The sequence below is a fragment of the Pseudorca crassidens genome, chromosome 20, assembly GCF_039906515.1.
Source record: "Pseudorca crassidens isolate mPseCra1 chromosome 20, mPseCra1.hap1, whole genome shotgun sequence".
Lineage (NCBI taxonomy): Eukaryota > Metazoa > Chordata > Mammalia > Artiodactyla > Delphinidae > Pseudorca > Pseudorca crassidens.
Genome location: NC_090315.1, coordinates 6,404,367 through 6,429,009, shown reverse-complemented (window position 1 = coordinate 6,429,009; position 24,643 = coordinate 6,404,367). Strand labels below are relative to the sequence as shown.

Genomic DNA, 24,643 nt, shown 5'->3' with positions numbered 1-24,643 from the left:
CCGATATAACTGGCCCAAGCAACGGTAAGCTTTTGCCTTAAAACTGTAGCAAACAGTAAATTAAAACAAGCAGTTTCAAGCTGCAGGGACCAACCTACCCCTCGCCGCCTCCTGCCCCGCCTAACTGCGCTCCCTGGACTGGAAGGGGCTCCCTCCTCGCCCCGCCCCTCGCCGCTAGCGCTCCGCCCAAGCCCCGCCCCCAGAAGCCCTACTTCTAACTCCGCGCTCGCGCCGTTAATAACGGAAGCGGAAGCGGATAGCGCGGAGAGAAGGTCACCCTGCTGAGAGTAAGTTTTCTTTTCTGGTGTGACTCTGTGCCGCGCGGCCCCCCTTTCTCCATCTTCAGAGTGTGGGGGGTCACCAAGGACCGTAAATCTCAGCACCCGCCCCTACGCTCCCAGTAAATCCGGACGTCGCCGTTTCAGGTCAGGCATGTTTACCTTTGGGTTTGAATTCGCTCTGAGGCCGGTACCGGTGCCCTTGGCTTTTCTGCCTTCGGTCCAGGTAGACACCTCCATTCGCGACATTTTCCTGTTTAAAATCCATTACTGCCTCCGTCCCTTCCCGCCGCCTGTAACGTCCCCTTCCGCGAGGTGGATTCGCGCCCCCCAGCCTCCCCCTCTCGGCCCCTGGAGGGCAGCGCCGGCCGCCCCGCTCCCGGACAGCCCACGTCCTCTCCCCGGTCCTGGCATTCTTCAGAACCCGCCCTTCTCCTGAGACCCCCTCCCTCCCTCCCAGCGCCTCTGTCTTCGCGTCTCCTCAGGCCGGTCCTCTTGCTCCCCCGGCCTCCCCTTCGTAGTCAGCCCTTCCCGTCACCCGGCGTGGGGGGGCGGGGAGTGACCTGGGCCAGCCATGTGACACCCAGTGTTCTTCCGTCTGAAATTCCACCCCGCTGGAGAATGGACTCTTCCGGTAGGCGGCATGTTATTCCGTCTCGGTCTCTGTAAATATGTGGGCGATGGGGGAACTGGAGGAGCAGAGACAGAGCGACTGAGAGAGAAATAGAAAAGCTGACAGGGTGGAAAGAATGAGGGAGAGCGGATGGAGACGTAGAGGATGGCTGAAGAGCTTATAAAGAGACAGTGAAATGAAAGAGACTAAGTAAGCCTTGAAAATAGCAGGTGAATAAAATCGAGAAGTAAAGGAAAACGCCGGATCTCCAGGGATTGCAGAGCAACATAGAGAGAGGCCCTGGATCAGTGGTAGTAGGGAGGGCAGCAGTGGTGAGGCACTGCACAGAAAATCTGGGAGAGGATAAACGGTGGAACCATGGCCTTCAGGGCATCCTGGTCCTGGGAGAGAAGCAGAGGACTTCTGTGGCTAACAGAGCAGAGGAAGAGAGAGAGCAGAAAGGAAGCACAGCCACCTGGGGTGCCGGAGAGTGGGGAGGAAGGGAGAGTAACAGGGACAGAAGGGGTGTCACGGGCCGGGCAGAGAGGGAGTAGAGCTGGGGGAAGAAAGAGGCAGAAATGTATGGATAGGCCAGCAGGAGCACCAGGGGAGTAGATAAGATCAAAAAGAAGGAGACAGAAACAGGGAAAGAAATAGACAATAAAATGGAAACACATAGTAGTGCAGGTAGAGGGCAGACTGGGTCCAGGTTGGGGGTGAGTTGATTGGATTTGGACGATTAAGTTATGATATACTGACTTCTGGCTTTAGACTAATAAATTGAAATGTTGCTTGCTTAAATTATACAGGTGAGGATTTGTATTGCAAAACTGTAAGATTTGTGCATTTTGTAATTGTTTGTATGACAAGAAAACTTCCCTTTGCAATCCCTGTTCAGCCAAGGGGCGGTGAGTTGACTCAGGCAGTTGTGGGTCACCCCCTTCCATTTCCTGGTGGTAGAGGACAGGGGAGAGACTAGTGGGGCAGGAAATGACTGACTTTCACTACATGGTGCTTCTTTAAAGAAACACTAAAAATTTTGTTTTTCTGTAATGGACTTACTTTCTTCTCTCTGGTTTCTTTACATTTATGTCTTGCCTTTAACTTTGCATATATCCTAGTGCATTAGATATCTAATTTCCTGCAAATAATTACTAACTTGTGAAATAAGTTTGGTGGCCTTATGTATTCTACTCATGTGATTCTTTTCTAAATATGACAAATCCTCGATTTTTTTTGTTATTTATTTATTTATTTGTTTTTCGCTGCGTTGGGTCTTCGCTGCTGCGCGTGGGCCCTCTAGTTGCGGCGAGCAGGGGCTACTCTTCGTTGTGGTGCGCGGGCTTCTCATTGCGGTGGCTTCCTTTGTTGCGGAGCACGGGCTCAAGGCACGCGGGCTTCATTAGTTGTGGCACGCGGGCTCAGTAGTTGTGGCTCACGGGCTCTAGAGCGCAGGCTCAGTAGTTGTGGCACACGGGCTTAGTTGCTCCGCGGCATGTGGGATCCTCCCAGACCAGGGCTCGAACCCGTGTCCCCTGCATTGGCAGGCGGATTCTTAACCACTGCGCCACCCGGGAAGCCCCAATCCTCAATTTTTTTTAAAACATTGACAGCAGGATCTTTAGATTAAAAAAATTCACAAATTCATTTTATTTATTCAGATATAATTGACACCTGAGTTCTTCCCCTGCTTTATCTTTGTATACTGGTAAAGTTCTTTGGTAACTAGTAAATAATTTTAGACTCTTTTGATGAGTACTTGGTAGATATGTCATTGATCTTTTATATTAACAGTCAAAACCTAGTTTAACCAGTTAGTCTAATATTCTTTTTCCCCTTTTATTCCTCTATTCATGATGAAGAAGTTTGCTCAGATCTTGTTTCTAAGCTGAACGCTTGCAATGTTTTATGCACCAGCAGCTATGCTTTTCCAATTGTTTATTTTTAAATTCTTTTACTGTGATTTTTCTGGAAAGAAAAATTACCTGTTTGGTGACAATGTGATCAGACATTGAAAGAGAAGTTTCCTTTGATCAGGCACCTGAAAGATGGTGTTTTAAATGGGACAGGCGATAAGGGCAGACTCTGCCCACCGACCCCTCAGGATCTCATTTCAGAATTCAGTTACACCTGATTCTGTTCACTCAACCAGGACTTTCTCAGAAAAGTCTCCCTTCTGGGCCTCAGGGCGCCCACTTGTAACATGGAGATGAGAGACTAGACCAGAAACTCTCAGTCAGAGTAACACTGACCCTGAAGTGATTGGCCAAATTGGGTGTGTGTCTGTGTTTGTCTTCTTTTTGGAGAGAGTGTCTAGTTTTGTTTAGAATTGTATATGGGTTCCTGTCTTCCCACAGGCTCGGAGTAGAAGTGACCGTAGTCAGAAATATTTCTCTGCATTAAGTATAAATCTGAGGAGAGTTTATGCCAGTTCTGGCACTCAGACCTGCACGGGCTCTTATTTGCCCTCAGGACAAATCCCAGCTCCTCCCTGTGGCTGCTCAGCCCTGTGTCATCAGGGCCCTGCCAGTGTCTCCAGCCTCGTCCTGGGAGCTGACCCTGTTCTCATGGTTCACTCTACCCTGGGCACATTCACCTTTTGTCTGTTTCCAAACAAAAACTATTTCTATCTGACATCATAGTTCCTGTTCTTACCTTTTGCCTTGAAGTCACCATAGCACAGGCCCTTTGTCTCCCTTCAGGTCTAGGCTCAGAGAGGGCTCGCCATCTCCTCCTGACTATCTGTGTCACATTTTATTGCCTCTGTATCAATCACCTTCAACAGAAATGTCCCTCTCCATTGATTATTTGGAGTCTTCTTCCTTTTCCGTTCATTGAAGGATGCACAGTGTTCCTATTCTTCCCTGGATATCTGCGGCATCTCCCTCTGGGGATGTGTTTAGTGGCTGGGACTGTGGGTTGGGCTGAATAATCCTCAGGGGAGACCAGGGGAACACGGTAGGTGATGAGGATGGTTCCTACATTTGTTCTGGACATTTCAACTCTAATTGATTATTACCCCATATGGCTGCTTAATTACTCAAAATAAGAGCAAAAAGATGCAGGGAGTGCTAACAATCCCTACAGAACTGATGTCCTCATGTAGTATGTTGAGGTGTCCCCATGTTTAGTGTGCTGTGTCACTGCTCCACTGTAGCTCCCAGGTGTTCCAGGCTGTGCACATCCAGGGACCAGTTGCCTCCTTGGACAGGAGCTTTGCCTTCCAGCAGTTCATCTGCTCCGAGTCAGGGGTAGTGATTTCACTGTGGTAACTGTGGGCCAAAGTCCAGAACCTAAGGAGGAATGAAGGAGACTTCCCTCAGAGAGTTAGGGTATCTTTTAATTGCCTGTGAGCTTGGAGAACAGGAGAGAAGAAACTTGGGGACCATCTGTCTTGGGGACAAGAAATCTGGGGACCGCCTATCTTTGAGTCTCCCACACTGCATTCAAATGTCCTTTGTAACTGGACTCAGTAACATTCTTACTTTCTCCTAAGTTTTTCCAGGAGGGCCAACTTTGTTGACCTGCATATTGAATGCCCAGTGTCCTTTCGGTGGCAGCTTGTGTGTATTCCTGTTGCGATGGCTTTCCTGAGATGTACTTTTGTCCTTTAGCCCTGTTTGCCCATGAGGAGAGGGAGAACAATGGGAAAATTGGAGGAGAGCCTGCAGGAGGGATATGGCAGCAAGTGTGGGCTTCAAGATGAGCCCAATGAATGGTGTATGCATTTGTCCCTTTTGGGCTCAAGGGGTGTGTGGAACTCCTGGCAAGGGATGTGTCAGTTCTGGCTGGAGCACCTGGAATTGGGTTTATGGGTAGTTGTGGGTGCATTGCATGGTTTGAGGTGCCATAGTGTCTTAGCTCAGGTTCCCTGGGACATAGCTGCTGACACTGAGGTTTCCATGCATTGGTTTAATCTGGTATTTCATGGCCATACATGAGGAGGAATGAAGGCAGTGGTTTTAGGCAAAGAGAAACATTTTCCTCCATTGTGGTTAAAAAAAGTGTGGCCTGAGCTGAGCTTACAGGGATTTTTGGGTGCAGGAGGATGGGTGCCTTGTCCGCAGGCAATGGAGCTAGAGGGTGCCCTACAGCATCCACTCCGCAAGTGACTTGTTTTGGGTATTCTGGGAGGTCAAGAATCATTGTGCAGGGATACTGCTTTGGGAAAGATCTCTGGTGTTCTCCTTACTTGCTGCAAGTAATAAATCCTTCCTGCTCCAGAAGAAAAAAAGGGAGAGAGAAAGAGAGGAATCATAGTGCAGTTTTTAGACTTAATATGGAGGTCAGTTTGTTGTTTACCTTTGGTACTTTTTAGTATTTTGTGTCGCAGATAAAGAAATTTTCAGTTGCACTGTGAAACATAACGAAAGGGGAATTGGAGTGTTGCCTTGGGGGATGTTTGGGTCTCACTGGGGGATGTGCATCCTTGGAAACATCTTACTTTTATGTGTAGTTTTTGAAGATGACAGTGTTTGGGCTGTGGTTACTGTGAATGAAAATATGGTATTTTGCATCTATTGGTTCCTTGGGTGTCTTATATGTATTTTTCCCTCTGGCATGATTTATTAGAGTTTGGCATGTTTTCTGGTATTTTCTAGCACGATGAGTTGATCATTATGGGTTTTGTCGAGACTATGTTGGACCCCATGAAAGTTTGTAAGTTCATTTGAGTCCAGAAGGGAAGTTATGAGTAGTAAGCTTCAAACGGCAGAAGGTTTTCATTAGGGAGATTTTGCTAGGTATGTTTCTGTGGACAGAACCTGAGAGGGGCCATTAAGGTCTTTAATGTAGGGAGAGATTGTTCCAAGAATCAGAGGGCCAGCAACACCACAGTGATCAGTAATACAGAGGCACGTTCTTGGGAAGGTGTAGCCGCTACTTTCTTGCTGCCAGGCCAGTGCTGGTTCCTCTACGGTCCTCTCCCTGTCTCAAAACACACACACACACACACACACACACACACACACACACACACACACGAACGCTTGTGCTTCATTGGTGGGAATGTAAATGATATGGCTATTACGGAAAACAATTTAGAGATTCCTCTGTCTAGATAGCCAAAGGAAATGAAATCATTATATTTAGGTAAATATTTGCAACATGTTCATCTAATGTTCATCGTGCTATCGTTAATCATACTGTGTTTCTATATATCTGGTATTTGCTGAGAGAGTAACACTTGAGTGTTCTTAGCACACAGAAATAAAATGGTCGTTGTGAGTTGATGGACGTGTAAAGCACTCTGTTATGAATATTACACAGTGTATACATCCGTCTAATAAGCACATTGGATGCCTCATATGTACACCATTGTTATACATCTGTTAGACCTCAGTAAAGCTGGAAAATGAAAAGCAGGTGGGGGCTGTGCTGGGCTTGCCTCCTGTGAGTGCTGCTCAACCCAGGCGTTTCCTTAGATCGATGAAGAATTTTGTACAGACATGTTTTGTACCCTCTGACCAGGGATTCCTCTTCATACTGTCAGTGTGGGGGTCCAACCTCAACAATATTTGAGGTGCCCCAGGATGTTCCAATCCGGATCCCTCACTGAGCATCGTGACTCTGAGTCCCCCCGTTCCTGAGGGCTGAGATCTGGGCTGAGGGTGAGGGCTCTGCTCTGCGTGGGGATGGATCAGGGCTGGTCTGTGACCTGCAGGGGATCATCGGGTCCAGCTGAGGTGCCCGCTGCTGCTGGGTATGTGAGGGCCTCACCAGGAGGGGAGCCTGATCTGAAGGAAAGGGTGGGAAAACTCACTGGTTGGTCTCTGTGTGGGAGTTATTGTCCCGAGTCCCTCCTGGGACAGTGGGCAGCAGAGGACCGTCTGTTCCCCATGCTGAGGGCTTCCCTGTGCGTGTGGTGGTGACTCAGGAAGGGGGTGTGTTGATTCTAAGCATTAAACAGCTTGTTTTCCACTTTCAGGATCGACCTCTAAAGACTCTTGTCTGAGGAAGAAGCCCAGAAGAGGAGGGAGAGGAAAGAAAAGGAGTCTGGAATGGCTCTTTCTCAGGTAAAGCCATATTCTCAGTTGTTTCTTCTGTCTGTCCTTCCTGAAATGCCCTTCTTTGGACTCGCTAATCTCTGACTCTGAACTATCCTGCCTGACACCTGTACATTCACACTCACTCGGGTCCTTCCCTCAGGGCCTGTCATCTCCACTTAGATCCCATTTCCCCATGACCTAGTGACCTGGAACTTCTGAAGAGGCTCCGCTGGGTGTAGTCCTGGGCAGGGCTTCACACCCATGGATTGGAGACATGGTGTCAGTGATACTGGACAGCAGGGATTGCTTAGGGCCCCATCAGGATGCACTGTCTGCTGTCTGTCAAGCAGGATAAAGAAGCTGGACGTTAATGTGCACAGTATCTCGTAAAATCTGGAAAACAGACCAGTAAGAGGTAATTTGTTCTGTCTTTTAACTTTTTTTTTTTTTTTTTGCCATGCCCCACCAAGGCTTGTGGGAACTTAGTTCCCCGACCAGGGATTGAACCCGGGCTCACTGCAGTGAATGCACCAAACGCTAACCATTGGATCACCAGGGAATGTTTTAGTCTATTCTTGAGTTTGAACTATGAAATCAACCTAAATCTCTGACAGTGGGAAATTCTTTAAATCACTTTCATCACCTGCATTCCACAGAGGTTGTCTTTTCACTCTGTGGATTGTATCCTGTGATACAGAAGTTTTTTACCTTTGATGCAAGTAAGGTTCCATCTTCATTTTTTTGCTGGGATGTATGTAGTTGCTCAGCATCATTTGTTATTGAGACTGTCCTTTCCCCTTTGTGTAGTCTTTGCACCCTTGGCTGTACATTTTATATATATTCACTGGATTATTTCTGGTATCCACTGGGTTTTGTATCTGTGCTTATACCAGTACCACATCATCCTGATTACTTTGTAATATGTTTTGAAATCTGAAAATGATGTCCATCTTCTTTTTCAAGAGTATTTTGGCTGTTGGGCATCCTTTGAGATTCCCTATGAATTTTAGTATGATTTTTTTTTAACTGCAAAAATTGCCTTCGAAATTTTGACAGGGATTCCATTGAATCTGTAGAACACTTTCAGTAATAAAGTCATTTTAAGAATATTAATTCTTCCAATTCATGAGTACAGGGTGTCTTTTTACTTATTTGTATATCCTTGGATTTCTTTTAGCAACATTTAGTAGTTTTCAGTGTGCAAGTCTTTCACCTCCTTGGGTAATTTTTTCCTAGTCTGTCTCTTGATGCTATAGTAAACAGTATTGTTTTCTAACTTCCTTTTGAATATGTTCATTGTGCATATTGTGTATACCAAGGCAACTGATTTTTGTGTGCTGATATTTTTTTCCTTTCTGGCCATGCCTTGCGGTTTGTGGGATCTTAGTTCCCCCACCAGGTTTTGAACCCAGGTCCATGGCAGTGAAAGCACAGAGTCTTAACCACTGGACTGCTGGGGAATTCCCTGCTGCAATTTTTCCAAAGTTGTTTTTTCTTTTTTTTTTTTTTGGCTGCATCAGGTGTTGTGGCACTCGGGATCTTCATTGAGGCGTGCGGCATCTTTTGTTGTGGCGTGCAGTGTCTTTCGTTGAGGTGCATGGGCTTCTCTCTCTAGTTGTGGCGTGCGGGGTTTTTTTTCTCTCTCTCTAGTTGTGGCACACGGATTCCAGAGTGCGTGGGCTCTGTAGTTTGCGGCACGCAGGCTCTCTCGTTGAGGTGCGTGGGCTTAGTTGCTCTGTGGTATATGGGATCTTAGTTCCCTGACCAGGGATTGAACCCAAGTCCCTTGCCTTGGAAGGTGGATTCTTTACCACTGGACCAACCAGGAAGTCCTTGAAGTTGTGTTTTGAAGTGGTAGTTTTCTCATGGAGCCTTTTTGGTTTGCACATGTAAAACCTTGTCACCTAGAGAAAAAGGTAATTTTACTTCTTTTTCAATTTGTATAACTTTGATTTCTTTTTCTTGTCTAATGGCTCTCCATACATTCTTGAACAGCAGTACAGGGTTTGCATCTTTCCCCTTTTTTGTTGTAAGCATTTAGCATTGTAGACTTCCCTTTTACTATGGTTTTGACTGCCTGTTATAAATTTTGGTATGTTGTGTTTTTATTTTCATTCAGATATTTTTACAATTTCTTTGTGATTTCTTCTTTAACCCATTGCTTCTTTTTTTAAAAAATTTATTTATTTTACTTTTGGCTGTGTTGGGTCTTCATTGCTGCGTGTGGGCTTTCTCTAGTTGTGGTGAGCAGGGGCTACTCTTTGTTGCGGTGCGCGGGCTTCTCATTGTGGTGATTTCTCTTGTTGTGGAGCACGGGCTCTAGGCACGCGGGCTTCAGTAGTTGTGGTGCTGGGGCTCTGTAGTTGTGGTGCACAGGCTTATTTGCTCCGCAGCATGTGGGATCTTTGTGGACCAGGGCTCGAACCTGTGTCCCCTGTATTGGCAGGCGGATTCTTAACCACTGAGCCACAAGGGAAGCCCGGCCCATTGCTTCTTTAAGAATCAGCTGTTTAATTTGTACATTTGGGGGGTTTTCCTGTTTTCCCTCTGTTATTTCAAGTTTCATTTCATTGTGGTTAGAGAAGATACTTTTTAGATCTCAGTCTCCTTAAATTTGTTAAGATTTGTTTTGTGGCCTAAGCTGTGTTTTGTGGTCTGTTATGGAGAATGTTTCATGTTTGCTTGAGAAGGATGTTTTTTGGTGTTGGGTGGAGTGTTCTGTACATGTCTTTTAGGTACAATTGTTATTTAGTGTAGTTCAAGTTCTCTGTTTCCTTTTAAGTTGTTTCCATGTGTAGATAAAACTAGAGTATTGAAGTCTCATACTGACATTTTGCTGTTGTCTCTTTCTGTTGTTTCCTTCATATTTGGGCAAGCTCTAATGTTAGATGTATATATATTTATAATTGTTATATCTTCCTGGTGAATGGACTGTTTTATCATTATATAATATCCTTTGTCTCTTGTGTCAGTTTTTGTCTTTATTTTTTCTGATGTAATATAATCACCCCTGTTCTCTTTAGGATGGACTATCTTTTCACATCCTTTCTCTGTTCTTAGATTTCTATGTCCTTAGATTTGTGAATGTTCACAGTTCCAACTCTCTGGCACACTCTCTTTGTGTCTCTTGCCCTCTGTTTTCCTCCTGTTACCGCCTCTAATGGCTCTTGCTCAGGCACACTGTACATTGGTGAAAGGCAGGTGCCCTGGCCAGCCCCCTTCACTCCACTGTAACTTCAGAGGGAATGCATCAAGTTTCCTTCTAATCATGCTGTTTGGTGAAATATTCTTCCTTAATTACAATATACTTTTTTTTTTTTTTTGCGGTATGTGGGCCTCTCACTGTTGTGGCCTCTCCCACTGTGGAGCACAGGCTCCGGACGCACAGGCTCAGCGGCCATGGCTCACGGGCCCAGCCGCTCTGCGGCATGTGGGATCTTCCCGGACTGGGGCATGAACCCGTGTCCCCTGCATTGGCAGGCGGATTCTCAACCACTGCGCCACCAGGGAAGCCCACAATATACTTTTTTCCGTATTCTTTTTAGTCATGATATTTAATTCTCCGAGTAGCTTTTTTTTTTCCCGGTATGCGGGCCTCTCACTGTTGTGGCCTCTCCCATCGCGGAGCACAGGCTCCGGACGTGCAGGCCCAGCGGCCATAGCCCACGAACCCAGCTGCTCCGCAGCATGCGGGATCCTCCCGGGCCGGGGCACGAACCCGTGTCCCTCGCATCGGCAGGCCGACTCCCAACCACTGCGCCACCAGGGCAGCCCTCTCTGAGTAGTTTTTAACTTCACTATTGTGATAATTTTTTTCTTAGTCTCTTAAATTAATGTATAATAGTAATAACTTTTCTGATTTTGAGTCAGTGTTTTATGTGTGGAATACAGAAATAAACTCTGCTTTGCATTTGTTAATACCTACTATGTCAATATTGTGGTTTAAATTGTATTTATATATGGGTATTCAATAGAGATTGCAGTTAAAGGATCCTATTTTTTTCATGTTAGTACCATTTAATACAGTTGATATATTTTCATTGTTCCAAAGATGCTGAAATTCACATAAATAAAAATGATGATAAAAAAATCATGCAATAATATATCCAGAGACAACTTCTCTCGTTTCAGTTATTTGTGCATTTACCTGTGTGTCCATGAGTTCATGGATGTGCAAGTCCATGGTTTTGATAAAAGACATCAGAATTTTATAACTATGTACTGTATTTTATTGCAGTTGAAATTATATCATAAATATATTACATGGCCTTGAATTTTTCCTACACTATCCTGTTAATGGTTCAGATACTAGTAAGATTACTAACATGTTGTGTGTGTGTGTGTATGTGTGTCTGTCGCGCACACGTGCCTACATCTATAATGACCTTTTACTGCCTTTCATGTTGTTCAACTTCTTTCAAGTTTTCTGGGAGAATCCTCTGGCCGTGTGCTTCGAAAGCTCTTCTGTTACTTCAGTTTTTGCTTCTTTATCTTCAGTTCAAGAGCGCATCCACCTTAATTCAGGTGCTTGCTGTATCATTTCTTAGCTTGAACTAAGTTGAGTTTCTCCAAATGTCTCTGACAGTTTTCTCCTCTGCAGGATGGGAACAGATCTTTCTCTACTGAGCTACAATGTTGATAAAAAAGTTCATATCTATAAAGCATTTAGAGTAATGCTTAGCATCTGTGAAGTATTCAAACACCTTTAGTCATTGCTGTTATTATCGTCATTGTAATTTAAGAGTTTGATTTTCTTTTTTAAAGCACTGTGGACTTAGTCATCTCTAAAGCCACCACTCATAGTGTAGTTCATCTAGATTTTGAATAGCACTCAGTGTGTAAGGCATAATCTAACACTTCTGGATAGAGAACTCATTGTTGAATTTTATTTATATGTATTTCATGTATTGTCCACAAAAATAAAAAATACACATTGATTACAGGTTATCATAATCTCTATGAAAAAGCATAAGAAATTAAAATTAGAGACCCATAATTTCCCCAGATACCTTTATATGGATCTGTCAGAATACATACTTCAACTTGATCTTTTCACCTCTTCTCATTTTGTGTGAAAATAAGAATTCTCCTCATGGCCCCTTGGTGAAATGTGTTTTCATTTCAGGCACAGTTGACCTTCAAGGATGTGGCCATAGAATTCTCTCAGGAGGAGTGGGAATGCCTGGACCCTGCTCAGAGGGCCTTGTACAGGGACGTGATGTTGGAGACCTACAGGAACCTGGTCTCCCTGGGTGAGGATAACTTCCCTCCAGAAATTGGGATCTGCCCTTATGTATCTTTGCATTTTCCATTGTGTGCCTCCTGGGAGCCCCTGTTTTGCTTGACTGATCTGAAATCCTTGTTGATTCAGACATGGAAAGCTTCAGGATGCAGCCTCAGGAGTTTAAATCTACCTTTTCCTCTGATGGCCTGCCCAGTTCGTGATACATCAGGAGTTGTTCCAGAGCTTACATGTATATAAAGCTCAATGGGAAACTTTTAATATACCCATTTTCCTGTTTCCTACCCCTGCGCTTTTGATTTAGGAGTTTTAGGAAAAGAGCTACGTTTCTGCACATTATACTGTTCCCTGTGTATTCAGGAGGTAAAGAGCAGGTCAGTTTTTTGAAATATTTTTCTGTTTCCATCTGTAGTCACCTCAGTTCTCAGTTGAGCAAGAGACCAGGATTCTGGAAAAGCCACAGCAAATCATGTTTCCTTCCTCTTATGTGGAGGAATTTCTGTTTCTTATCTGAATATTTTACCCACTTTGTAACAAGAGAAAGAGCCCTGGGCTGTGAAGACTGATCTGAATACCTTTGGGGATGTATCAAAGTGTGAACACAGGTCAGATCTCAGAAGCGCCGAGGGGAAGCCTCATTATTAATAGTGTTTGGAGTCTTTCCCCTCATCAGAGAGTTCTATGGGAATACAAAAATTTACTTATTATTTGAACTCTCAGAGGAAATTTTTCTTCTCCGTAACTTATCCCTCTTGTCCTTCCACGTGTAAAATGTATTCTTTCACCCTGCAGTGGTGCTGCAGCTCCACCAGAGACAAAGGCAAGGTCTTTATCATGATCTGCAACACTCTGCCATCTGGTTTCTGTGAGCTCTTGTTGCTTGAATTAGCAGAGCATGAGGTGGACTTTTTCAAAGGGGCCTCTTGCCCCCTCATCTCTCCTTCTCGACTTCATTCCATTGGATGCTCAGTTCTCAGTCCACATAGATAAGAGCTGATGCCTGCAGACTCCAATCCCTGAACCTTTCCCGGTTCCGTCCCCATTTGATGTTTTTAGGAGACCTCATCAGAAGATGGGAGACACTGGCTGCTCTTTGATTCCATGTGGCATCTCAGAACCTGCATGGAGCTGTCTCAAGCCCTGTCTCCCTGTTTAGATCCCTCCTGCATTTCTTCTGTTCTGCTTTGGCCACATTCTTCAGGCTTTTGTGTAACAGGGAGGTGCGTTCTATCTTCTGTAATTATTACTTAGGAAAACTAAGGACAGTGGACAGGGAGATCATCTCTTTGATCCCCAGTCCTACTGAGGAGCATATATGTATCTTTCAGCCTCTAGTTTGGCATCTGTGGCTAGAGCACATTGTTCCATCTGAAGGTTCTATGATATCTGACACACATATCTCTTATTTTTTTCACTCCTGTACTGCTCTACCTAGTCTGGGAATGTATTCTCTTCCTGATTTCATACTCTCCTAAGTTTGTGTGATTTTGCCTCTGAAACTTGTTTATGAAATACAGAGAACTGGGCTCTGAAATTTTATCCAGAACCTTTGGTGTGATAATCCACCCTTTGTTAATCAGCAACTTCTGGTGGACTCTCTATAGGGTGGGTTTACTGGGTGACAGATAATTTTGAATGAGAATACTATCCCTCATATATTGTAATATTTTCCTGCTATATAGAAAATCACCACTTAAAGCTATAGTGAAGTGGTCTGCATATTCTATGATATGAGATAGAAAGTATCACCAGAGCCTGGCTGATAAATCTTTCCAGGTTTTTTTCTGGTTTTGAGCAGTGTCACAAAAGCCTGTCTCAAGGGCACTGTGATAGTGGTGTTCACATGTACTATGCCCATCCCCTTTCACCCTCAGTAAACAGTGAATAGGAATTTCTCCTCAGGATAACATTGCCCAAGTTCACATCCTCATATTTGTGAGGCTGTTGTGTAAACTGTTGTTGACACCATTTTGGGGTCACCTGTGTGCTATTCTTTCTACATCAACAGCTAATTTTGAAACATCTAAATTAGGGAATTTATGAAGTGCAGTGATACCTTCAATCTGAACCATAATTCGTTTTGTTTAGTAGACTGCCCTTCCCCCACTGAGTGGTTCTGATACTCCTGCGGAACATCACTTGACCACATACACAAGAGTTTATCTCTCACGTCTCTGTTGTATGCCACTGGTCTCTCTCTGTCTTTATGCTAGGACCGTACTGCTTTGGTTAGTTTAGGTTTCTAAGAATTTTGAAATGGTGGTGAAACCTCCAACTTCATTCTTTTCAACCTTGGTTTTGCTATTGAGTGTCTTTTGAGATTGCATTTGAATCTTAGGATGGATTTATGTGTTTCTTCAAGACACACTATTGGGATTTTATTAGGGATTGTGTTGAATCTGTTGATCACTTAGGGTAGTGTTTACCTACTGACAATATTTCTAATCCATGAACTTGGGATATCTTTGCATTAATTTGTGTCTTTTCAAATATTTTTCAGCTGTGTTTTTAGTTTATAGTGCATATATCTTCCCTTCTGTAAAGTTTTGCCAAGTACTTTATTTTTCTGATGGTATTGTAAATGGAATTGTTTTCTGAATTTCCTTCTTGATTTTTTATTGTCACTGTATAGAAACAGTATTGATTTTTGTTTGTCAATTTTATATATTGTCATCTTTCTGAGTTCATTATTTCTATCAAATTTTTGTTTAAGAATCTTCACGGGTTTTTATTTATTTTTTATTTTTTTGCCGTGCTGCACGGCTTGTGGGATATTAGTTCCCACACCAGGGATCAAACCCAGGCCCCCAGCAGAGGAAGCATGGAGTCCTAACCACTGGACCACCAGGGATTTCCCCAGGGTTTTTTACTTATTAGATCATTTCATTTGTCAAAAGAGATAGTTTTGCTTCTTTTTGCTATTGGAATTGTTTTTATGTCTTTTTCTGCTACCTACATGTACTTGCTAGGAATTCCAGTGATTTTTTTTTAGAAATACTGAGTGTAACTGTCCTTGTCTTTTTCTTGATCTTAGAGGAAAAGCTTTAAGTCATTCCCCATTGAGTATGATGTTACCTGTGGACTTTTAATACATGTCCTTTACTATGTTGAGGTCATTTTTTTTCTATTTCTGGTTTACTGAGTGTTTTTATCATGTTTTTAGCATTTCCCCATGAGGACACCTCTGGTAATTGGGAGGCTTCTTCCAGTTCAATCTCAATGCAATGTAAGAAGGAGGTGGGGAGTCACAGGCCAGGGAATTGTCATGAACTTTCCTACATTTTTTGGTTTAGTGTTTTCAGGATAGGCAATTGCCTGGGTGCTCCCACTGTTTTTTTACTGGTTTGTAGAGTTTTCCCAAATTCTTTTTTGTTTATTGTTTTTAACTTGGCTTCCTCATGGCTGTAATGAGTGCCTCTGGTTTACTCTTCTGTTGACATCACTCCTCATGGTTTTGTTTTTCTTTGCAGAGTTTGTGTTAAGAAATTTAATGATCTGATTTTCAGTATTTAGAGAGGCCAGCTAAAAGAACACTGTCATGTTTAATAACAAGGAGTGTTAACATAAACATTTTATATACCAAATTATGTTATGTAATCTATATTTTAGTTAGTAATACTTTTCGCTTTCTTTGCTTACTTAACTATTGTGATCCTATCCTGAAATTGCTCAGGCTTTCTCAAACGCTTTCTGCTATCTTTGTTTCCCCATACAAACCCTGCTCACCCAGCCAGGAGATCTTCATTCTGAAATCAGGATCTCCCTACTTTACAGTAGTGTTGATCTGATTACTTTGTTCTGCACGTGTGTGTACAGAATAGACTGGTTCGTCTCCTTCTGCTGGTCTTCTCCTGGTTTTTTCTTCCACTTTCTGCTAAGAACATTATTGCACCATCTCCTTGAATATTGTGTATGTTTTTATTGAATATGTGCATGGAAATACAGCTGTTGGAATTTGATACCTTGCATAGCAAATAGTGTAATAGATTTAAAGTTAGTTTATTTCTACAGTGTTTAAATCTCTTTCAGTTCTTCCCATACTCATAGTATAACTCCCATAGTTAAAAAACTCTGTGCTCCACTCAGGCCCTTTCTCAGTCCTGACCTTTCCTTACATGGTACCTTGATGTGGATGGAAAGATTGTTATTTCCTATTTCCATGGTACCTTGATGTGGATGGAAAGATTGTTATTTCCTATTTCCATTGTTATTGTTAAGTTATTCTCCTGAACTTCCCAATTTCTGCAGCACTCCTTCACCCATCCCTCCACCTTCCACATCACTCACACTGTAAAAATAATGCCTCTTTATATATCGAACAACTGTCTCATGACACAACCTAAATCATTTTCTGTGTAGCTGTGATGACTCAGAAACCATTTCCAGGAGAGGTGGCTGAATACCCTTTGTAGTTATCCAGCTCACTTCTTGCATCTCCCTTGAAGTTTTCTTTCTCAACTCCTGATGTTTGTTGTCGTATTTTGTAATCTCTCCTCTGCTGCTGTTGGGTGGGTGGTCATGCTTAAGAGTATGTTGTCTCAGTCTGTTGGTCAAGGTCCACATCATGGTTCTCACTGCTTTCTGCGTCAGTTGGGGTCATGCACAGAAACCTGATTCCACTTTCCTTACTTAAAAACTTCTGATAACTTTCCTCAAGCCTTTCGAAAGAAACTAGTAATGTTAGACGGCTTGAAATAGTGGGGATTTTTTGGGTTTTTTTGTTTGTTTGTTTGTTTGTGTTTTTGGCCATACCACGCTGCTTGCGGGACCTTACTTTCTCAACCAGGAATGGAACCGGGCCCATGGCAGTGAAAGTGCTGAATTCTAACCACTGGACTGCCAGGGAATTCCCAGAAATAGTGCATTGTTTTTATATTAATGAATCAAAAGTGGCTTTTGTATAAAAAAGATATATTAATATTCTGGCATGTTTATTATGATGTCCCTTTTTTTGCCTTATATGTTGTATGCCTTTCTTTTGCAATTTGTTGTATGAACCTAGTTAAATAAATTCAAAAATTGCTCTCTCTTCATTACGTATATTTTGGAGCCAATGAACTGGATATTTTAGGGCACTGAACAGGTAGGGAGTTGTTCTATTTAATGGCTGTTAATATAACTGGAGAATATTTCATTTATTGATATTTAATTGTGATATACAGAAGGTGGTCTTTCAGAATGTTTTATGCTTCTTCCTGGGTACATAGATTTACAGCACGTTTTTAGAAGAACATTTTGTTTTTTAAAATACTGTTTTACCATACTCACCATTTTCTCTATGCTATATTTGTTTCCCAATTGGAAACCGCCACTCCTTGAGATTATACATTGAATAAGTTAGTTTTGCATTATTTACTGTTACAATTATTTACTGTCTGTCTTTTTAGCATTCATTTCTATTTAACAAGTATGCACAATATATGTATAGTATAATATTCTTTTCTCCTCAGTTACGAGGCACCAGTATGTTTACTGCTAATTGGTATATGCTTTGGTGTCATGGTTGAAAAATACACTTTCTTTGATAGCTAACAGAAGTTTTCTCAATGTGAGTGTTTTTATCATAGGTTGTTTGAAAATTGGGTACCCAAAATTTAAGTGGAATTACCTCGATCACTTTATCTTTAGTAAAGAATCATTCCTTTTGTGTTTGTAAAGGTTTTAATATCATGGTTGGGAATTTTCATAACTCTGTTTTGTGTAAGTACTAATTTTGGTGTAATATCATGTATTTAACATGAACTATTTACTTACGAATTGGGATGAATAGGGTACTTATGGTTCTTTATATCTTGTAGATATCTCTCACTTACATGTGATCAAGAAATTACAACTAAATGCAAACACTGATAGAGCAGAAGTATTCCAAACACTGATATTGGGAAGACATGAAAAAATCAAGCCTTTTTACCTCAGGGAAATCCAGGAAAATGTACATGACTTTGAGTCTCAGCCAAGAGATGAGGAAAGAAATGATAAAGGAATGCCTGTAAACCATAACCAAAAGCTGGCTGATAAGAGAGATCGACATGGTAGAAGTGTTGCAGGAATCAAGCCTATTGAAAACAGGCTGGCATTAAGCTTTCAGGATGAACTGCTTATGTTCAAAAGTGAAGAGAAAATTGATGAATTTAATCAAGCTGACAAGAGTATCAGCATTAGTGCCTCATTTTCACCACTTCAAGGAACTTCTCCTACTGTCCAAACCACCATTTCTAATTCATATGAGAATGATTTTATACATCCTTCAATACTGACACAAGACCAGAGTGCATGCATGGAAAGCCCTTACAGATGTAATCAGTGTGGCAAAACCTTTCATCAGGGCTTAAATCTCACTCAGCATCAGTTGATCCATACAAAAGAGAAAATACTTAATTGTGATGTATGTTGCAAAGTCTTTAGTCGAAATTCAGACCTTGCAATTCATCGAACAATTCATACTGAAGAGAAATCTTACAAATATAACGAGTGTGGCAAAACCCTTAATCATGCCTTGCAGCTCACTGGACATCAGATAATCCATACAAAAGAGAACTTATATAAATGTGATGTATGTGAAAAAGTGTTTAGTCAAAGTTCATACCTTGCAGTTCATCAGAGAATTCATACTGGAGAGAAACCATACAAATGTAATGAATGTGGCAAGGTCTTTAGTCAGAATTCATACCTTGCAAAACATCGCAGAATTCATACTGGAGAGAAACCTTACAAATGTAATGAGTGCGGCAAGGCTTTTAGTCAAAAAGGAAACCTTGCAAGTCATCAGAGAATTCATACTGGAGAGAAACCTTACAAATGTAATGAGTGTGGTAAGGTATTTAGTATTAGATCAACCCTTGTCAGTCATCAGATAATTCATACTGGAGAGAAACACTACAAATGTAATGAGTGTGGCAGAACCTTTTATTTTGGCTCACACCTCATACAACATCAAATCATCCATTCAGGAGATAAGCCATATAAATGTGATGTATGTGGCAAAGTCTTCGGTCAAAATTCATACCTTTCAGTTCATCGGAGAATTCATACTGGGGAGAAACCTTACCAATGTAAAGACTGTGGCAAAATCTTTAATCACAGCTCAAACCTCAGGAGACATCAGATAATCCATACAGGACAGAAATTATGTAAATGTGATATATGTGGCAGAGTCTTTAGTTATAATTCATACCTTGCAATTCACCGGAGAGTTCATACTGGAGAGAAACCTTACAAATGTAGTGAGTGTGGCAAGGTCTTCAATCGGAATTCAAATCTCGTAATTCATCAGAGAATTCATACTGGAGAGAAGCCTTACAAATGTGACGAGTGTGGCAGCTGCTTTAGTCGAAAAGCATACCTTGCAAAGCATCAGAGTGTTCATACAAAAGCGAAACCTTACAAAGATAAAAACTGTTGAAAAACCTTTACTTAGATCTCAACTCTCACTACATATCAGGTAATAAATACAAAGGGGGAATCATATTAACGTGATATATGTGGGAAGGTCTTCACTCAAAATTGACACTTTGGGCTTCCCTGGTGGCACAGTGGTTAAGAATCCGCCTGCCAATGCAGGAGACACAGGTTCGATCCCTGGTCTGGGAAAATCCTACGTGCTGCAGAGCAACTAAGCCCGTGCGCCACGACTACTGAGCCTGTGCTCTAGAGCCCGTGAGCCACAACTACTGAGCCCACATGCCACAACTACTAAAGCCTGTGTACCTAGAGCCCATGCTCCGCAACAAGAGAAGCCACCGCAGTGAGAAGCCTGCTCACCACAACGAACAGTAGCCCCCGCTCGCTGCAACTAGAGAAAAGCCTGCGTGTGGCAGTGAAGACCCAATGCAGCCATAAATAAATAAATATTTTAAAAATCCTTAAAAAACAAAACAAAATTGACACTTTAAATTCATGGGAGATTCATAGTGGAGAGAAGCTATGCACATGTCATGAGTGTGGCAAAGCCTCACCATCACATAATCTATACTGGACAGAAACTCTAGAAATGTATTGAATTTCTCAAAGTCTTCAGTCAAAATTCATACCTTAAGGTGCACCGAAGTTTCATATTGGAAAGCTGCCTGACAAATGTGATGAGTGTGAAAAATCCGTCAGTGTACTTAGAAGCTTATCTTACTGTCAGGTAAGCCACACTGATGACGAACTTTAAGCAGGGGTTTTAGCAGCTGTCCACGTCTTAGGCTTCACTGTTCACATCTTAGCCTTCATCGGGTAGGTGTGTTTAGTATGACCAGTCCTTAGACAGGAAGTCATTCACCAAAGAATTCATTCTGGAGATTACCTCACAAATGCCATGAATGGGCAAAACCTTTACTCAGGGCTCACATCCCGCCAATCATCAGATAATCTATGCTGGACGGAACATTACAGATGTACCGAATGTGGCAAAGTTGCAAGTTAGTGCTCACTTGTCACTAGATATTGGAATATTTATCCTGGAGAGAAACCACTCAGATAATTATGTGTGTGGTAAGGATTTTACGCAAAAATCCCAAGATGGGAAGGTACTGGAACTATCCCTTACTAATGCAACTGGTGTGGCAAAACCTTTACCTTGAGTTCAAGCATTTGGCAGCAGTGCAGAGCCCCCTGAAGAGAAACACTAAAAATGTATGAGCAGAGGCTTCATCCTGGCTGCACGATCCACCAGACTTCTCAGCATGTGTCTTTGAGAGGAACCACACGAACTAATATGTGTGCTAAGGCTTGTACCCAAAGACGGAGTTTCTGAAACAGAGGATTTAGTTTGGAGAGCAACGTTTCAAATGGAATGAATGTTGTAAAAGTTTTCATCAGGTATCTACACCTTCAGTGTAAAGATAAAATTCATACAGGTCGGAAACTATAGAGATTTACTGAACATGGAAAGAATTTGATGAAACGATGCGTCCTGAGGTTTCACCACAGATCTCATATGAGGGAAAATCCTTACAAATGTAATGAGTTAGGTAAATTTTTTGCGCCATTCTTAAATCAGCCTACATATCAGAGAATCTATACTAGGAATAAGTGTTTCTCCAGGATTAATGTGAGATTGTTATGTACCTTAGAATCATTACAGGTCACAGTATGTTAAAAATTATGAAATGGTATGTATGTGACAGGAAGAATAACGTGCGAATGGCCAATTATCTTCACTGTAAATATTCTATTAATTGAATTTTACTGAAAAAGCCACATTACTATTTATGCCTTTCAACCTGAAGTTTGAAGTCTGTTGATCTTATGCCTTCATTACAGGCCTTTGATGATTGTCTCTGGGAAGGAATCAGTAACATAAGGGGGCCAACTTCATTAGGTGTGGTTCATTCACATCCGTGTTCCCTGGAAAAACAAGGACCCTGAATTACCAAATTCAATAGTTGTGAATTAGCAACAGGGAGGAGCAGAGAATAATATAAAACTGCCTTGACTCATCATGCTTGTTATGTTCAGGGTCCATGGATAGGCCACTGTGCGTTATAGGACAGAATGCTCTACCAGATGACCATGAACAGAGCAGTAAGGACATTAAGGGACTGGACTTGCCAAGAGAGGAGAGTGACAGGTTGCTAGGGACTGATTATGTGGTAGGAACAATGTGTTGGAAAAGTTGGTCACTTCCTCCACTGCATGTGAATTGGTGATGTTTGCATCTATGTTTAATGAGAAATTAGACTCATTCTTGGGAATTGAAGGGAGAGCAGTTAACATTAGAGGAAAATTTAATTACTGGGTGAGGCTTGTTGGAGGATAAGCTTTCGGTTTCAATGTCCAGTTTCTCTCAAAGGAAGGAGCCCTTAGGCTGTTTTATCAGTTTGTCCAGATAGGCTGAATAAGAAGAGGTTTTCCTGAGGTGTCAACAGTCAAACATCAAAAAAATGGAGTCAGGGGAATTCTCTGGCAGTCCGCTGGTTAGAACACTGAGCTCTCACTGCCATGGGCCTGGGTTCAGTCCGTGGTCGGAGAACTAATATCCCACAAGCCGCATGGTACAGCCAAAAAAAAAGACAAGAAAAGAAAAAATGGAGTCAGACTCTGATAAAACACTGAGGCAGAGCCCCCTCGCCTACCCACTTGTATCCCTCACAGGTGTCCTATATTAATAAGTCTACTTCTTGCCTGTCACTTTACCCCTCTCTGAATTCCTTCTGCACTGAGACACAAAGAATCTGAGGCTCAGTGAGTCCAGAGACCAGATACTGAAACCCCCACCAGGTGGGAGAAATTAACCGTGTGCTACCCACAAGCATGTACACCCCAGACTGGTGGGAAGGAGAAGGTTGAGGATGTTGACTCCCACTTACCTCACCACCAGCCAATCAAAAGAATGCCCACGAGCTGATCACGCCCTCTCTGAACCATTACTATAAAACTCACTACCCACTCCAGGGTGGGAAACACAGTTTTGAGGGCATTAGCTTGCTGTGGCCCCTTTGCCTGGCAGAGCAATAAAGCTGTTCTTCTCTACTTCACCCCAAAAGAAAAGAAAACAAAACAAACACTGAATGCTTACTCTTGAAATTCCTGAGTTCTTGACTTGGCAAACCATACTTTTCTTCATGCTAATAATTTCTTACATTCCTTTCTCTGCAGCACACATACATTCCATTGTTCAATATGGTTCTTGAAAATGCTTGTAAAATCCTATTTGGATAACTTGTCAGAGATATTTTTACCTTAGTTTAATAAAATTAATGTTTGGAAATGTTTATTAGATAGTATAACTAAGCAGTTTACTCAAAGAGCAATTTTCTAAATGCTATTAAAATTTGAGTTTCAAATTATGCTGGTACACAATGTGTTACGTTGTGTTCTACTGTAATAAAAAATGTTTTGAATTGTTTCCTTAGTGATAATTTTTTCTGTCACATATATTTCTCCTGTTTTATAGCATGGGATATGTAAATCAGTGGGTTGTTTTGGGACTTCTGTGACATGATAATGCCCATAAGGCAATGACAGGTACAAAGTAGGTGCATTATAAATATGAAGAAAAACTTACTTCAGGGCTTTAGTTCAGTGAAAAAACTGGAATGGCAAAATGGTGACATGAAATCTCTCTTGTGGGACTTGGCTATGGTCAGGTGCTTGAAAATCAAGTGTGTGTGGAATTGAACAAACATGCAGTGAAGTGAAAGAAATTTTAAGGATGAATGAGATAGACTGCAGAATTCCAATTATAGTGTGCGACAGGGAGAGAATCTCCATTCCCAAGTGTCTGGAAGCTGTGCTGCCCTTTCCTATTGATATGTTCACATTCAGAACCAGAAGATCTTGCAGAGAAAATAACATTTGTGCTACTTTTAGTATGTCAACTGACACCCAGTATCCTCCACATAGAATTTGTTCCCAACCAAGAATAATGTATTTTTCTTTGATAAGTGATCTTGATTATTATTATTATTTATTTATTTATTTAGGCTGCACCATGTGGCTTGTGGGATCTTAGTTCCCCAACCAGGGATTGAACCCGGGCCCCGGCAGCAAAAGTGACGAGTCCTAACCACTGGACTGCCAAGGAATTCCCTGATTTATATTATCTTTAATATGAATTCTTTCTGTCTGTGATTCATTTCTGTTAGTAATATTTTATGATGAATTTTTTATTATTTTTTTTTTTTTGCGGTACGCGGGCCTCTCACTGTTGTGGCCTCTCCTGTTGCGGAGCACAGGCTCCAGATGTGCAGGCTCAGCGGCCATGTCTCACGGGCCTAGCCGCTCCGCGGCATGTGGGATCTTCCTGGACCCGGGCACGAACCCGTGTCCCCTGCATCGGCAGGCGGACTGCGCCACCACTGCGCCACCAGGGAAGCCCTATGATGAATTTTTGAAACTTCATGTGGGCTTTAATTGGTCATTTTGTTTACTTTCTCTTTTTTTTCTATTAACTTTGTCTAGTTTTTTATCCTAGTAATACTGGCCTTATAAATTGAGTTGACAAGTACTCCCTCCTTTTCTTGTCTTAAAAAGAAATTTTATAGCCTGCTGTATAGCACAGGGAACTCTACTCCATACTCTGATGGCCTATATGGGAAAAGAATCTGAAAAAACAAGACAAAAAAAGTGGATATATGTATAACTGATTCACTTTGCTGTACACCTGAAACAACATTGTAAATCAACTATACTCCAATAAAAGTTTAAAAATTGAAAAAGAAATCGTATGGAATTACTGGTAATTCTTCTTTATAAACTTGATAGAATTGTTGGATAACATCGGTGTGACTTTGTTAAATTACCTTTTGTAAAGTTGAGCCCCTGAGTGTTGCAAGTTAGGCAACAACTCCGCAAGACTGCAAGAGAAAGTGAAATGGAGACGTTTATTACTAACAGATTCTGGAGGAGCTACAAGGAAGGTATAGCTGCAGGGAACATGTAAGAAGTGCAGGTAGGGTCTAGGCAGAGAGCATGGGGCCGGACCTGGGGCGTAAACCTTCTTTAGGGTCCATGGATAGGCTGTTTAAATGGAATTGGTGAATTCAAACCAGAAAGAAAAGGAATTACTAAGCTTCAGTGGGGGAAGGGGAGCCAGATT

At 42.1% G+C, this 24,643-nt stretch overlaps 2 protein-coding genes and 1 pseudogene across 4 annotated transcripts in view; 2 read left to right on the top strand and 1 right to left on the bottom strand.

The window, feature by feature from the left end:
- The window catches only part of LOC137214765 (zinc finger protein 665-like), a 349,647-nt pseudogene that overhangs the window by 60,548 nt on the left and 264,456 nt on the right, over positions 1 to 24,643 (bottom strand).
- Positions 242 to 22,951, top strand: LOC137214805 (zinc finger protein 83-like). 3 transcript variants are annotated; one of them, XM_067719074.1, is made up of 4 exons: positions 242 to 287; positions 6,818 to 6,905; positions 12,004 to 12,130; positions 17,919 to 22,951. In XM_067719074.1, exons 2-4 carry the CDS (start codon positions 6,891 to 6,893, stop codon positions 19,520 to 19,522), a joined length of 1,746 nt encoding a protein of 581 aa, XP_067575175.1. In that variant the 5' UTR covers positions 242 to 287; positions 6,818 to 6,890; the 3' UTR covers positions 19,523 to 22,951. The 3 variants fall into 3 exon arrangements, with proteins under 3 accessions (XP_067575175.1, XP_067575178.1, XP_067575177.1); XM_067719076.1 differs by lacking the exon at positions 242 to 287 and adding an exon at positions 288 to 425; XM_067719077.1 differs by lacking the exon at positions 12,004 to 12,130 and having other exon boundaries at positions 264 to 287.
- Positions 288 to 24,643, top strand: part of LOC137214832 (zinc finger protein 836-like) — a 101,016-nt gene continuing 76,660 nt past the window's right edge. Inside the window, exon 1 of the mRNA XM_067719143.1 lies at positions 288 to 425. The gene's annotated coding sequence lies outside the window, so the exon portion shown is untranslated. The remainder of the gene's footprint in view (positions 426 to 24,643) is intronic.

Excerpts from the sequence above, each read along its gene's own strand:
- LOC137214805 (XM_067719074.1), top strand. Across the intron at positions 12,131-17,918 it reads CAGGAACCTGGTCTCCCTGG|ATATCTCTCACTTACATGTG; the intron begins GTGAGGATAACT and ends TATATCTTGTAG.